Source organism: Paramormyrops kingsleyae, unplaced genomic scaffold (genome assembly GCF_048594095.1).
Source record: "Paramormyrops kingsleyae isolate MSU_618 unplaced genomic scaffold, PKINGS_0.4 ups29, whole genome shotgun sequence".
Taxonomy (NCBI): Eukaryota; Metazoa; Chordata; class Actinopteri; order Osteoglossiformes; family Mormyridae; genus Paramormyrops; species Paramormyrops kingsleyae.
Genome location: NW_027325967.1, coordinates 113,534 through 129,021, shown reverse-complemented (window position 1 = coordinate 129,021; position 15,488 = coordinate 113,534). Strand labels below are relative to the sequence as shown.

At 44.7% G+C, this 15,488-nt stretch overlaps 1 protein-coding gene and 1 long non-coding RNA gene across 2 annotated transcripts; both read left to right on the top strand.

The window, feature by feature from the left end:
- The first annotated feature begins 2,477 nt into the window (after positions 1–2,477).
- LOC140584001 (uncharacterized) lies at positions 2,478–3,722 on the top strand. The gene is made up of 2 exons (XR_011986052.1): positions 2,478–2,507; positions 2,618–3,722. It is a non-coding gene; the product is annotated as an uncharacterized lncRNA (long non-coding RNA).
- Positions 3,723–3,799: 77 nt separating this feature from the next.
- LOC140583990 (RNA-binding protein 44-like) lies at positions 3,800–5,650 on the top strand. The gene is made up of 2 exons (XM_072707902.1): positions 3,800–5,152; positions 5,389–5,650. The coding sequence occupies exons 1-2, from the start codon at positions 3,800–3,802 to the stop codon at positions 5,392–5,394; spliced, it is 1,359 nt and encodes a 452-aa protein (XP_072564003.1). The 3' UTR covers positions 5,395–5,650.
- Positions 5,651–15,488: the final 9,838 nt, after the last annotated feature.

Here is a 15,488-nt window from a genome sequence, read left to right as displayed (position 1 = left end):
CGTGTGGTGACGGAGGAGGAGAGTCTGTAAAAAAAGATGGAGATGGAGAGGAGACAAAAGAGGATGGGATGGGTGACGGAACTAAGAATGAAGTGGAGGAGAAGGCCGGTGAGCAGGGCTCAGGCTCAGGCTCTGACATAGATGGAGTGCGACACAGGATGGTTGCAACCTCGTCGTCACTCTGGGTGAGATCCTCACACGGGATCTTCTCACCCACTTGGGTTGAGTCAAACGGGTTTCCCAATTTGCAGTTACTGAAGCGTACTAGATTCTGTACATTTTTTGTAAATGGCCCCTTTTGTTTTTTACACCAATTTCTACGTCCTGACCGGCCTCCCACCGTATTTCTACGGCGTCCTGAGCCCTGCTGACCCCTGCTGGTTGCCACCGGGGAGGGAGTAGACGCAGTGGCGGCAGACATGGTCATGGAGCTGGGTGCCGGCGGCCCAGTGCGGCATTTCCTCCGATGGCCTCCACCACTGGTGCTGGTTCGTCCTTTGGGGTTAAAAAGACAGGGGACAGCACATTTAAATAAAGTGAATCCTTATGTCACTCTACAACAAAACTACATCACAGATATCACACTTGGCAGTCAGTATTGCACATTGAGAAAAATTCTGCCATCTTATTGGATACAGGAAACGCAAGCTTGGGAGACTTATGCGCTGGTCTTGAATCGGGCCGCCTGCGTTTCAACAGGGGAACTTGACTTATAAAAACACACCAGTTAGTGCACAGATTCCCTGATATGCAGAACAACAGCGAAAAACCACACTGGAAACTGATGTAACTTATGCATTATTACACCAATGTTGAAATGCTTTCCTCGCCCTAGTAGCATAAAAGCCAATCTAGTTTATTTATTTTTGTTTTGTTCAGGCTTTTTGACAAATGAAGGCCCTTTTTAGTAGGCTAGTGTCTAGTCAAAGGTGTAAACTTAAGAGGAAAATAAACTATTCTGACTGTGCCATTAATTCTCTTTTTTCCCAGTTACTTTGCCAATATTGTCTTTTTATTCAATTTTGATAGTAATTTGAAATGTTTTAATTTAAATTATATCTCCACAGCTAGTTCTGGCAATAGTTGAAGTTGTCATGAAAAATAATAACCCTGTACCATATGGGGCGCCGTTTGTAAAGTTACGAAACATTTTTGTACTTGCCACTTTTTCAACATTTAGTGCAATTTTCTGACATTTAGCTAGAAGTCAATGGTGTTGTGGATCATCATATTTTTTGCTGTGTAGATTATTTGCACAATTGTTCATCATATGTAAATAGAAATGGTATGTCTATATATAAATATTAAATGTAAATGTCAAATATAAATGTTAAATGTAAACGTAAATATAAAAGTTAAATGTAAATATAAATGTTAAATATAAATGTTAAATGTTAAGTTATATCTAAATGTTAAATGTAAAAGTTAAATGTAAATATAAATCTAAATGTTAAATGTAAAAGTAATTAACTTAGCGAGCTAATTCGTCGTTACCGCCCATTTCTATGCAGATGGGCGTGGCTAATTTGCATATGTTCTCAACATTTAGAGTCTACATTTAACATTTATATTTAACATTTAAATTTAACATTTATATTTATATTTACATTTAACTTTTACATTTAACTTTTAAACCAAAGACCAAATTTTCTGGAGATGTTCATGACATTATTTACTAGATTTATTTAAAAAATTGATCAATTTTGAAATACAGGTGTTTTGTTATTGAATTTTTAATACTTTAATAACCCATGGTAATTATTCGTATGGGGATGGCATATTATTTGTTCAACCTATAGAGCTGGACAATAGCTTTAAAACAATATGAGGACCATTTCTGTGCAGCTTATATTATGGTAAATATAGCCAGTCAAAAAAAAAGAAGTTAAAACTTCATCCATCCACACATCACAGCGACAGATTTTACTGATTTCATTATACAATACAACAGACATGCCGAAAAGAGCCCCGTATTTTTACTGCTTCATGGTAACAAATCACCGTTTGCCTAAAAGTCAACCATTTTATTATCTAGTATCCTAAGACATGTAGTTCCAAAATAAGATAGTTATCACAGACTGCAAGATTCAACAAGACCAGCCAACCCTATTCTGACTTTCATTCTTCGAGTGCTGAGCTATTCTGGGCATCACTTTGCCGTCCTTACCATGGCTAACTGAACCGGGGATGTCTTCCGGAGCAATCCGGACACTGACTGCCCCATTTGGCAGGAGCCAGTCGATTCTCCAGAGGCACACAGTGGCGTTCAGGGCAGACATCTCGATCACGTCTTGTCTCTCGCTGGGAAGCTGCAAATCTGAGCTGCTTTGAATGTTCAAATCAAATTAACTCGAAGTGCAACTACAATTGTTATGATGCGGTTGCTATGGTACTGTGGCCAATTAGTGTCAGCGCACTGCAAAGTCGTCAAACACTTTAACCAAATGACAACACACACGATGTACATTAACAAAAGCGCGGAAGATTTTCTACGACGGATTATGGCTGTTTGTAACCTTCAGCATTTCATCTTGCACTGAGAAACATTGTAGCTATAAAGTTAGCCGATATATATATAGTTGTGCGCAATATTGTGTGTGACTCCTTACTTTTCCAGAACATGTGGCATCCGTATTATAACATCCCTTTTCTGACCACATTGCCCCTTCATTTGGAGAACTGCGCCGAGATGTCCAGACACGCTGCTGGAGCTCTGCAGTGGCCCCCGTCCGTCCACGTGAATCAGACAGTGGCAGCGTGGAGAGGCTTTCCTGCTTTTCCCAAAGCAACCCAATCTACTAATGAAGCCAAGGTGTTTCTCATCCACAGGTCTCTCTATGACTTGATAAAAGGTCCAATAATGCTGGAAATGATTGACCAGAAATTGCTGAACTGGTACTTGTCTCTTCCAGTTGAAGACCGACACCTCATAAAGGAGGAAGGAGGTCTACGTGTTTTTCTTCAGAAACACCCAGCGCTTGGTGTAACGGGAGATGTAGTCTATATAAAAGAGGAAATCAGAGGAGTGCACAGAGCAGAAGAAACTCCAGCCTTGCCTGAATCTTCTCACTGCAGATCTTCTCAGTGCTGCTGGTGCTATACACCAAGTGCTTCCTCTGCTGCCAGGATGTGCAGTCAGTCCTGCAAAGCCAGGGAGGGTCCGCAGGAGGCTTTTCTGTCAGTGGAAGAAAAGAAGCTGGTCCTACTTCCAAACGCCTTTGAAAAGGAGCTAAATCTCTGCGGCTCGGATGAGAGCGTGATGAATGGAGCAGGAAAGGCCACCAGTCAGCAATGTGACTACAGTTCTACTAAGTGGATGGATGTTGAGCATCGAGGAACTGTCCAAAGTGGAAATGACCCAAAAAAGCAGTATCCCGGTGTTATTAAAGAGCAGTCTTTTGCTCATGGTGCTGCGGAGGTGTTCCAGTGGATCCCGGAGCAGAAAGGTCATCCTGAGAACATGGAAGACCTGATGCATCTGCAAGATCCTGATTTTGGTGCGGTGGAAGAGGCTGGATTCGGTCAAAAATTTACAGAAGGAGCCAGTCAGTCTGCATGTGAAGGTTGTTTTCCATGGACTGTCCAGGACAAGGCAAGAAGCAGCGGGCCTGTAACATCCCAGCGATTCCAGGCTGTGGATGGCAAGGTGGCAATGAACCAGTCTGAAGAAATTAATGGTGACCTCAGGGGCAATGTCATGTCATCAAGTGACAGGCAGAGTACGAGAGTGAAGAAAATCTGCAGCCTGGAACGCCAGATTGTACTGTGCGATGCCGTTGTCAGCACAGACCTCTCCACAATGGACCAGGATGTCCAGACGCTGGCAGTGTCTACAGCTGAGAAATCCACCATCACAGATGTCTATATGGCTGACCTGGACTATTTCAAACAGGAATTCATCAGATTAAAGCTTGTTGAAGCAGAAGTAGGGACACTGAAAGATAAATTGAAAAGCTTCGAAGGGAAGGAGCGTAGTAGCCACCAGAGGGCAGTGCAGGCTGAACTGAGCCTCTTGGCCCTGCAGCATGCAATGTGTCAGCAGTACTGCTGGGGGCGCTATTGCACTTCACTGGAAGGCAGCCGCTTTCTTCTGGGAAAAAATGTTATGCCGGAGAGCATGATTGAAGTTCTTCAGATCCTAGCGGACAACTACCAAGAAATGAGGAAGAACATCCTATCTGGAGTGCCCCTGGACCAACTCCGCCCTTTGTCCGTGGACTGTCAGAAGATCGCCTCTGAGGGGTGCTATATCCCCACGGAGGGAATCAAGTCTGTTCCTGAAAACGAATCATGCTTCTGTGAAGAGTCCATGTTGACTGAAAGCTCTGGGGGTCTTGAGTGCAGGATCAACACCTCCCTGAAGGAAGGACTAAATGAAAAAACGGAGGCATTCACCCATCAAGATAGTAACCTATTTGGGAAGAATCTTGCTTTGCCGATTAGGACCACAGGTGCACCAGAACCAGAATCTAGCACAAATCAATCCAGACAGGAGGGAGAGAAGAGCCACAGCTCAGCAGCTGCAAAGGATAGTGAGATCCAGGGGGAAGGATTTTTTCATGAGGAGAAAATGGATCAGTACTTCCTGGGTGTCAAAGACCTCCCTAATGACTCAACTGAGAATAATGTTGACCAGTTTGGAAAATATCAGCCATCCGGTGTTAAAACAGCAATTTTCTTCAAGAATGTCAGGACGGCCACTGTATCAGTCCTGGCTCCCAGTGCTCCTGAAAGAGCAGTCGAAAACCTGAACAGTCATGTGGTTAAGGGACAACCCATCGAGGGCAAGCAGATCCCTGATGGTACAGGGATAGGCCTGCAGAAACAAGCATGCAGTTCAAAGTCCTGCAGATCTGTATGCGACACACCTGCTGTTATGGCTAAGGGTCTTCCACAGCCCCTGGAGAAGCTTGTGAATGTCCTGGAATCACCCACATCATCCGGCGTCTTTGTGCCCAGACGCACCATCGCGGACGGCTTCGGCGCCCTCATGGCGCAGCTGTCACTGCAACACCCGGGAGTGGCCCAGAGGAGCATCATGGATGCTCTCCTGAAGCTGCTGGCAGGACGCAGCGGCTTCCTCGGCGACCTGCCACAGGAGACCATCGTGGAGATGACATCCAGCCTGCTGAAAGCTGCACCCTCAGAAGAGGTCAGTTTGCAAGTGTGATTGCATCTGTAAAGGTATATCTGTATGTATATCTGGCAGTAACTAATAATTTTAGTTCCTCCTGACCTGACTTGCACAGAGGCTCAGTCAAACATTATTGATAATCTGATATGTTGCCTGTATACCATCATAAGCGGGAAGTGCACTGATTCATACCATAGGGCATCAGCACAGGAGTCATTTCTGTTTTCAACTTGCTTAATCTTTTTTTTGTGTAGAAATGATCCTAAATGGAATGAACCAGCTGGAATGCTGTAAATGTTGCGTTTAAAGAAAATGGTCATTTACTTTGAACAGTCTTTTAACCGATAATGCATATTTCTCTTATTTTCTTTGTTTTAGTAAGTGGAATTTTTTTTCCTCCCTGGAATTTGGGGTGCTCAGTGTTCACATCATGGTTCTTTATTTGACATTGTTCTTAAAATCCCCAAAACTTGTTACATTTGGCATTACTTAAATAAACCACTAAGAAACGTTAAAAAAAAAAAAAAAAAAAAAAACAAAAGCGCGGAAAAATAATAGGAGCACCGCAAATTTAGAAGACACGTTTAAAAAGAGAAAAGCGCTGCAGATCCGCTCACAACACAGTTGCTAAGTTTCCGGGTGACAAAGAAACCAATTGTGGCTGGGCTGTATATCGAATATGTTTACGCAATACAAATATATTATCCAAAACAAGATGTAGAATGACACAATACAGGTCGTGTCTGTATAATTGATAAATATATATATAAAAATACAATTTGATCGTTTGTTAAAATTATTAGGTCGCTATTACAGTAATTGAATACACAATTTCTTCCTGGTAGCAAGTAACGCGAGAGCTGCGGTCGTGACCTTCCACAGACTCCCAGAATTCATAGCGACAATTAAGCGACCCATTCAGTTAGTGGAAGATTTGATGGAGGGGAATGAGCGGGAGACGTTCTTATCTCACTTGTGGTTTTGATTTACAACTGAATATTTAGCACAGTTGGAAATTTTGGTGTAGTGCTAATATTCCTAAGAATCTAGGGATATGTCGATACACTTATTGCGATGTTGTGTTTTTCGTACAGGTATCGGTTTTAATTAATAGTTTTCATGGAAAGGTTCCCGCGGTGGTTTATTTTCTGCTCTGTCTGACCCCCGGACAGTTAGGCAGCAGGGCTGTAATTAATCTTCAGCCATTTCACTCTTCCACTGTAGCAACGTCAACTGAAGAATTATGAACAATGATGGAGGCACATTCGCAGCTGTTCCGAGCTTTCCAATGTTTCTCTGACTATGTTTTACTGGTTTCTTTGCTTCCAGTACCAGTATTTTATTCATCTTTGTTCTTCTTTACTGTTGGTGAATATTTCTTTTATTTCATATTGTATTTTACTTGTGGTTTTATCCTTAACAGGCTTGCTCCAAAGACATCTTATTGTATTTGCACAGTGACAGTAACGCTGTCTTATCTTGCGAGAGGAAGTAGCATAAGGCTGCACTGCTAACCTTAGCATTAGCTACCTAGCAATGTTGGTAGTAACGCGTTACTGTAATTCCACTACTTTTGTCTGTAAGGAGTAATGTAACTAATTACCATTTCAAATTAAAAAACGCAAGGTACTGAAATTTCAACGGACTCGTTACCTTTGTCTTGCGTGAAAATATTAATGGATAAAGGCAGCATGTTCCCCTAATTTCCTGTTTATGATGTAACGCCATCCGACCTTACCGTGGCGCAATGAATGGGTGATATTATAGGTACGCTAATAGGTACAATTAGACAGTTGTATTGTCTGGCACTGTCACAGCAGCAACACTAAAGTAATATAAGTACCCAGAGAGCACACATGCATTAGCACTATATCTCCGCGGTGCTTGAAAATCCATCGGCAAACATCTCTGTTGCAGAAACATCACCATCGAACATTTGAGCCCATATTCCCCCGATGTCGGCGCGATGTTAAGTTAAACATAGTGATGATCATGATGCGGATATCTTATAAATGATATTTTGGTATTTTCCTTCTACCTTGTAGTAGATATGGATTCGATCCAGGATTGTCCAGCTGGGTGTTTCCATTACAATTGTGTGATTTTGGAGGGGAAGGGTGTTCACAATTTGTTGGGTTAAACCAAGTGGTTGGGGAGGGGATTTTTGCACATTACAATAAAATTGATATTTTAGCCTTTGTTGGTTTTATGAATAAAATTGTGGTTTTGGATAGTGTGTTTTAGAATTGTGTATGTGGGATGTATTGTTTTGAGGATGATAATTGTTAGATTAGTTGTCCTAAGGAGAGGGGTTAAGAAATCTATATAAACCCTGGAGAATGGGCTAAAAGATTGTTGTTATGGATCCAGGGTCTGCTAGGGTATAGCCTGTTTGATTGAGATTTTTGTTGTTGTTAATACTACAGTGTATTTGTGCACTTTTGTGAACAAGGACAATACATTTTTGCACGTTTTGGAACTCCATGGCCTTCTCTGGTTCCTGAAGTCTCGGGCCTCAGCCATTCCTAACAGTGTGCATGTGTGTGAATGGTGTGTTTGCCCTGCAGTGGGTTGCTGCCCCATCCTGGGTTATTCCCGGCCTTATGCCATAGCTTCCAGGATAGACTGTGGGCCATCAGGATCCTGCACAGAATAAGCAGGTATAGAAGATGGATGGATGGATGGATGGATGTTATGTCTTGCTGAAGTGCTAAACATTCAGCCTTGTGGTTTTGTCACTTCCTGTTTATAATGTCCACTCCCCCTTCACTCTGCCTGCTGTGTGTGAGAATAGAAACGACAGAGACAGTGAAGGTACAGAGGATGAGGAAGTGAGTGTCAGTCTCCACAGATCTGGGCTCAGTGACACACACACGTATGGATCCTCTGATGCTCCTGTTTCTTCTCATTGCTGGGCTCACAGGTGAGTGTCTCTCATTACAGTGGTACTGAGTAGAGATCTCTCTCCTGCTCCTCACACACTGTCAGCTGCAGTTTGGAGATCATGATGGAGATCTGCTGCTACATCAGAAGAAATTGCCCCGGCTAGATTCTGGAAACATTTGCAGAGGCTGCATTGAGTATCATACTCTATGAAGTTGTAGATAGTAGTTGGATTCTCACAGGTTTTTATATCACTTATATTATTATGTAATATTTAAAAAGCTTTAACAAAAATATTTTACCAATAAACTGGCAATTACTTCATACATGTACAGTATTTTGTGTTTTGTATTTATTAGTAGAGCGGTACCTCAGTTCTCGAACTCATTAGAACTCGAATTTCTTAAAAGTCGAACCAACCAGTTCGAAAAAAATTACCTAGAGCTCGATCTGAATCTCAAACCGTGAACGCCGATCTAAGATAATTTGTACGCCTGGGGAAATGAGTCACGCCGCACGTCTCTCAGCGGAAACAAAGGGTAAAGCTTCAGTCTCAGCCTCGCAAAACCCCTGATAGGAATATTATTCTTATTTACTCATGTTGGCACAAGGTGCTGATTACTGTGTGCATTTTAATCTGGGCTCTTCTCTCATAAAACATAAACTTTGTGCTCTAAGTACAATTTTTAAAGAGTGACCCCAAATATTGCAAAGTTATTATAGCTGACAACAGACTTTTTGGGAATGCGAGAGTCCTCACAGAAGCTTATGTGCCATGTTACAGTGTCCGTGTATTCATCCACGCTGTTAGTAGCAGTTTTGAAAACATTCCAGTCTGTCGAGTCAAAGCATGATTTTAATTGCTCTACTGCTCCACATGTTCAGTGTTTCACTCTAGTAACGACAGGTTTAGCAGTTTTCAGATTTTGTCTGTATGCTGGAATTAGATGAATTGTTGCATGGTCAGAGTTTCCTAGTGCAGCACCAGTCATTTTCTGTCATTAAAATGTGACGTCTTTTCAGTTAGCTATTTATTTATTTTGGCTTTTTCTTATTATTATGTGTTCATTGTAATTGATTAATAAAATTATTTATTTTCATTATTATTTCTTTTACTTATCTTTGAAATGTGATTTTGACATTTTAATTTGATTGTATCCTTGTCTTTGTAAAGCACTTTGAATTGCCTTGTGCCCGAATTGTGCTATATAAATAAACATGCTTAAAATCTTTGATGATGACAATGTGCCCAGCCGGCTGTGAACTGTTCTTCGCTTTCTCCATCTTTGCATTTCTTGCAGTGTGAAGATCTGCGAGCTGTTTAATTTTAGTGACCACTCCTTTTCAGGATTATGTAGTATATGTTTAACATTACTTCAAAGTGTGGAAGGGAAATTTAAAGTGATGGTAGGCCAGGGTTGGGAGGCATTGTGGGATTGTTCTTGTGTCTCAGGTTTTGTTGTTTTGGGGATGGTGCCGTGTGTCCTTGCCTCACAGCCACCTGCACGGAACCAGCTTTGCAGGCCACAGATCTTGGAGAACTGGGCTGAAGGGAACATCGCCGGGGGGAGAAAGGGGACCTGCAGGAAGCCTTGAAATGTAACTGCTATACTATGCTAGACGCAGTTTGTTGTATGGTAGCATTTGAACACACAAGCAAGTTATGTACCCATAAGGGTTGTATATGTTTACGCTGAAGTCTTTATTTAGGTAATATAGGGTTGGGGTTTCCCTTACTGATAACATTGTGAGCCATGCCAGCCATGGACACCAAAGGAGGGGTTGCACCTTTTTGCTGGGTTGGGAGTGGAATTTCCCTAATGTTTAGGGTTTTTGCCCTCCTTCCTAGGCTGGATAGACAGGCTTATGTGTGGGACTCATAGGAGGCCTAGGCCTAACGAGGATTGGAAACTGAACATCCTTGAAGTAGACCAATAGAGGTGGCGTATTATGTTTGTTGTATGTTCGAAACCTGGTTTGCAGATGTTTGGTAACCAATCAGGACTTAGAAGTCCATATAGAGGAATTCGTCTTATAGTATATTAACCTGCTGATTTCTGGGTGCGGGGTGCATTGCGCATTGTCCCCGAGTGTGGTTGGAACACTATGCTGAATTGCTGAATAAAGAAGAAAATTTTGCTCATTACATGCGAGACCTGGAGTTTGATTCAAGTGTGACAGAGTGAGAGTGATTATAGAGGATTATAGAGTCATAGTTGTTTGGGTTAATTCTGAGTACCACAAAAGTTTACAAGCCCTATTTTGGCAAGAGCTAATCCTAATCATTTTCATCCTTGCCGTTTAAATCACTCATGAATAGATGTGTTTGTGAGAAATTGATCTGTTTTAAGCATTTTCAATTTAAATAAATACTGCAATACTACTACGAGATATCTAACAACATACGATGCAACATTCAACAGGGGGTAGTGAAGTGATTCATGGCTGATCAAAGTGGCAATTCGATGTGGGGCAGTGATTAGCATGTGGAGAATGCTGCAGCAGTATTACAAAATCAGCAACTCTTTTAAAAATAATAGTGATAAAAATATATTATTTATTAATAAGTATATATAATCAGTACACAAAATATAAGTATATAAATATAAGCATATAAAGTATACACTCACCTAAAGGATTATTAGGAACACCTGTTCAATTTCTCATTAATGCAATTATCTAATCAACCAATCACATGGCAGTTGTTTCAATGCATTTAGGGGTGTGGTCCTGGTCAAGACAATCTCCTGAACTCCAAACTGAATGTCAGAATGGGAAAGAAAGGTGATTTAATCAATTTTGAGCGTGGCATGGTTGTTGGTGCCAGACGGGCCGGTCTGAGTATTTCACAATCTGCTCATTTCACAATCTGCTCAGTTACTGGGATTTTCACGCACAACCATTTCTAGGGTTTACAAAGAATGGTGTGAAAAGGGAAAAACATCCAGTATGCGGCAGTCCCGTGGGCGAAAATGCCTTGTTGATGCTAGAGGTCAGAGGAGAATGGGCCGACTGATTCAAGCTGATAGAAGAGCAACTTTGACTGAAATAACCACTCGTTACAACCGAGGTATGCAGCAAAGCATTTGTGAAGCCACAACACGCACAACCTTGAGGCGGATGGGCTACAACAGCAGAAGACCCCACTGGGTACCACTCATCTCCACTACAAATAGGAAAAGAGGCTACAATTTGCACAAGCTCACCAAAATTGGACAGTTGAAGACTGGAAAAATGTTGCCTGGTCTGATGAGTCTCGATTTCTGTTGAGACATTCAAATGGTAGAGTAAACAGAATGAGAACATGGATCCATCATGCCTTGTTACCACTGTGCCGGCTGGTGGTGGTGGTGTAATGGTGTGGGGGATGTTTTCTTGGTACACTTTAGGCCCCTTAGTGCCAATTGGGCATCGTTTAAATGCCACGGCCTACCTGAGCATTGTTTCTGACCATGTCCATCCCTTTATGACCACCATGTACCCATCCTCTGATGGCTACTTCCAGCAGGATAATGCACCATGTCACAAAGCTCGAATCATTTCAAATTGGTTTCTTGAACATGACAATGAGTTCACTGTACTTAAATGGCCCCCACAGTCACCAGATCTCAACCCAATAGAGCATCTTTGGGATGTGGTGGAACGGGAGCTTCGTGCCCTGGATGTGCATCCCACAAATCTCCATCAACTGCAAGATGCTATCCTATCAATATGGGCCAACATTTCTAAAGAATGCTTTCAGCACCTTGTTGAATCAATGCCACGTAGAATTAAGGCAGTTCTGAAGGCGAAAGGGGGTCAAACACCGTATTAGTATGGTGTTCCTAATAATCCTTTAGGTGAGTGTATATATATATAATATTTATATTATAATATTATATTATTTAAGCTAATTTCCTAGATCCTTAAATTTGCAAGCAATCATTTGAAGAGAGAATGAACCTTTACTGTGTGAGAAAGAGAAGTGCTCCTCCCTGCTTAATCAACTTAAAACACATAAAACATTCTCCTTCACCTTTCCCCTTATACTACAAGCCTTCCATTTCAGTTTAGCTGATTCTTAGCACAGCTGACTAGTAAATTTCTAGTCAGGCGAAAGGGGGTCAAACATCGTATTAGTATGGTGTTCCTAATTATCCTTTAGGTGAGTATATATGCATGATAACGTCATGTGTGCAAAATGTTTGTGCATATACAAGGAGGAAGCTTTTTTAGACATTTTAATGAATGGTCATTAGCGTCGATAGCTAGTTGATCACTTGTGTTGAGCCAAAAAACTTGCAGGCTCCATTTTTAGGGCCTATTCATTTTTATACTTTTAAAGGTCTTGCTGAGTGTAGAGCTGAAATTGTGCTTGTCTCAGAGGCTTGAGAGTACAGCAAGGGAAGACGAAGTGTCTCCGGGACGACCACAGGCAACCTGGCACTGCCCGGGCAGATGAAAGAAGAAGGGCACAGAGCCAGGTTGGGCACCACAGCGCTATCCAGCCCATGGTTGACGATGGTCACATTCCACCAGAACCTCCCAACACTAACTCCCCGGGGAACTTCCAAGCAGCAGAGCAGATCCCAACAGCCGAGGATTAAAGGAAAGGAGAGATTCTGGCAGGAAGAAGATCTTGTGGCCAAAGTTTGGAGAACAGATGTGTTACAAATGAAATATCACATTAAGCCTGGGTTATTTCACCATTTTCATTACAGGGAAATTTGTGAAACTCATATTTGAAATAAAAGTATGTGCTACAGCTTAATCATTTTTTCATACATTATTTTGTATTTTCAAAATGTCTTTATTGTAAACGGCACAGCATGTGCCGCTATGAGCACTATCCCCCGTACAGGAACTATGAATAAGAAGCCTTTAACCTGGGCAGAAAATACATTGTTTTTTTTCCCCCTTGTCGTGTCCGGCAGTTTAGCAAGCAGGATGTTAGTCTGGGTGCTTTATTGTGCCAACACTTTTATTTTGCAAAGTGGAGCTTCGGATTTAAGCTCCTCTTGTTACTTGAGGTATACTCTTTATTAATCATTTTTATGTCATTGCGCCACAAAGCCGGAGCTGACAGGGGCGGTTATTGGGAAAGAGATAGAGAGAGAAAGTGAGAAAGGAGAGAAAGGGGTAAGAGACAGAGGAAGTAGAAAAATAAATAAATACATAATAAAAATAAAATAAGGAGGGGGGTCAGAGAGAGAGAGAGACAGGGAAAGAGAAATAATACATAACAAACAGTAGAACAAAAAGGAAAGAGTGATAAAAGGACAGCTTCTGCATCTTGCTGCTTTACACCGTATCATCACACCAGCTGCTGTATCTGAAAGATAAGATCCAGGGACACACACAAACAGTATACACACAAAGAAACCAGTGGTACCGCCACGACATGGGACCGTGCCTGTGCCAGTATCCGCTCCTGGAACCAAACACGTCAATACCAACGAAAGAAAATAAATATATACAGTAGGCACAAGCAGACCACCAGGAACACCGTCCAAACATTGTCGTACCCGCATCCGCATCCGAGAGGAGGGAGTGGAAGCCACACACCAACCCCCACACACACTCTCACACACACACACACACACACACCCAGACAAGGGGAAAGAGGGATAAAATAGGGGAAGAGAGCCCCAGGCGCTCGTGTGTGTGCGTGTGCGTGCATGTCTATGTGTGTGTGCGTTCTAAGTGTATGTGTGTGCGTGTGCATATGTACGTGCATGTGTGTGTGTACGCATATGTGTATGTGTGTATGTTTGTGTGTTGTGAGTGTATGTATGAGTGTGCAGGTTAACATGGAATGATTTCCAGTGTGTGTGCGAGGCCACAACAACGCCGCCCCGGGGCCCCCAGACGGCCGGGAGAGCCCCGACGGGTCACGGACCCAGCCGCCCCACAGTGGCCAGGTACCCGGGCCCCCGCCACCGGAAGGCTGCGCGCCCACCCAAGGAAGGCAGGGAAGGAGGCACCGGGCGCCCCCCACCGGCAAGCACGAGGCAGGAACCCCACGGCCACAGGCGGTAGCGCGCCGGCCCCCCCCGGGGGCCGGCCACGCAGGCACGGATAGAACCCGGAGCCCGGAGCACCCGCACACCCCGTGGGGGCCCCGCCAGCCCCGGGGAGACCCGCCCCCCCCCAAGAACCCCCACCCGGGGGACCAGGGAGACGCCCCGAGAGCCACCAAGCACACCCGCCCCTGGCTACCCCGACCCCCCCTCCCCCACCCAGATCCCAACCCTCCCTCCCCAGCCCCCGTACCCTCCCTCCCCCAAGTCCCCTCACTGCCGCCCCCACACCGCCCCATCATCCACGTGCTCCCCGTACCAGGACAAACATGCAGACACACCGATCCATGCATGCACTCATACACACACTCAGACACACACTCCCAGTCACACCTGCTCGTCTTTGAAGTCCGGCAGCAGATGCCCTGGACTTGCCCAGTGGACGGCCCAGAGGATGTTCCCCACCCCCCCAGATCGCAGGCGAGCGGGCACCCCGCCGGAGACCGGCAGCGCCCCACAGATGCGTCCGCCCCACCCCCGAGCCCACCCGCCGGCGCCCGCCACCCCCGCCACACCCAGGACCCCTCACCCCGCCCCCCCCCCAACCGCCCCCCACCCACCTTGATCATTGATGGTGTACATGTGTGTGAACTAAGGTGTCGTTGAGATATGGGGGAGCATATGGGGAAAAGACACCCATCGCCCCCCCCAAGCCCTAAGTGTCTATAGTGGAGTTAAAATAGAGGGGAAGGGAGCTGTGCAGTCCAGCTGCGGGCTGCAGAAGCAGCCGACCCAGGACCTGCACAGCTCCCCCCGCCCTCCAAGGCCCTATGTGGATGAGTGGTGTGACGTGGATGTATGTCTAAAATGCAGTTAAGATAATGAGGGGGGGATGAGTGGCTAATTGCCCCCCCTTCCCTCTGTGTGGTGCGGTGTGATGTCTAGATGTGGCGTCTAATGTGTAAGATGGGGGGTGAATAGCTGATCACCCCCCATTACCTATGTGTGGTGTAGGTGGATGCGGGCCGGCAGGGGGGGCGCGCGGCGACAGCCCACAGTGCCGCAGGGCAGCGGGCGCCAGGCAAGGCACGCCCGGACGCGCGGCGCCAACACCCAGGGGGACACCCCCGCCCCCCGCCGCAGCGCCCCCCCTCCCCAACCCAAGGAGGTGTCTGGGGCCTCATCTGCGCCGGCATCGCCGACGAGCCATTCATACCCAGATACCCACATTCACCAAACACTCGCACCCCACCACACCCGCACCACCCCAACCCCGACGTGCTCCCCCGTCCCAGGCCATACATGCAGACAAACAGAGCATGCATACTCACCGGATACACACATACAAACACGCACGCCCAACACGCACACCCTCACCAGATACACACACAGACACGCACGCCCACACACCAGATACACACATAGACACGCACGCCCACACGCACACACTCATCTCGAGGCCCAACAGCAGA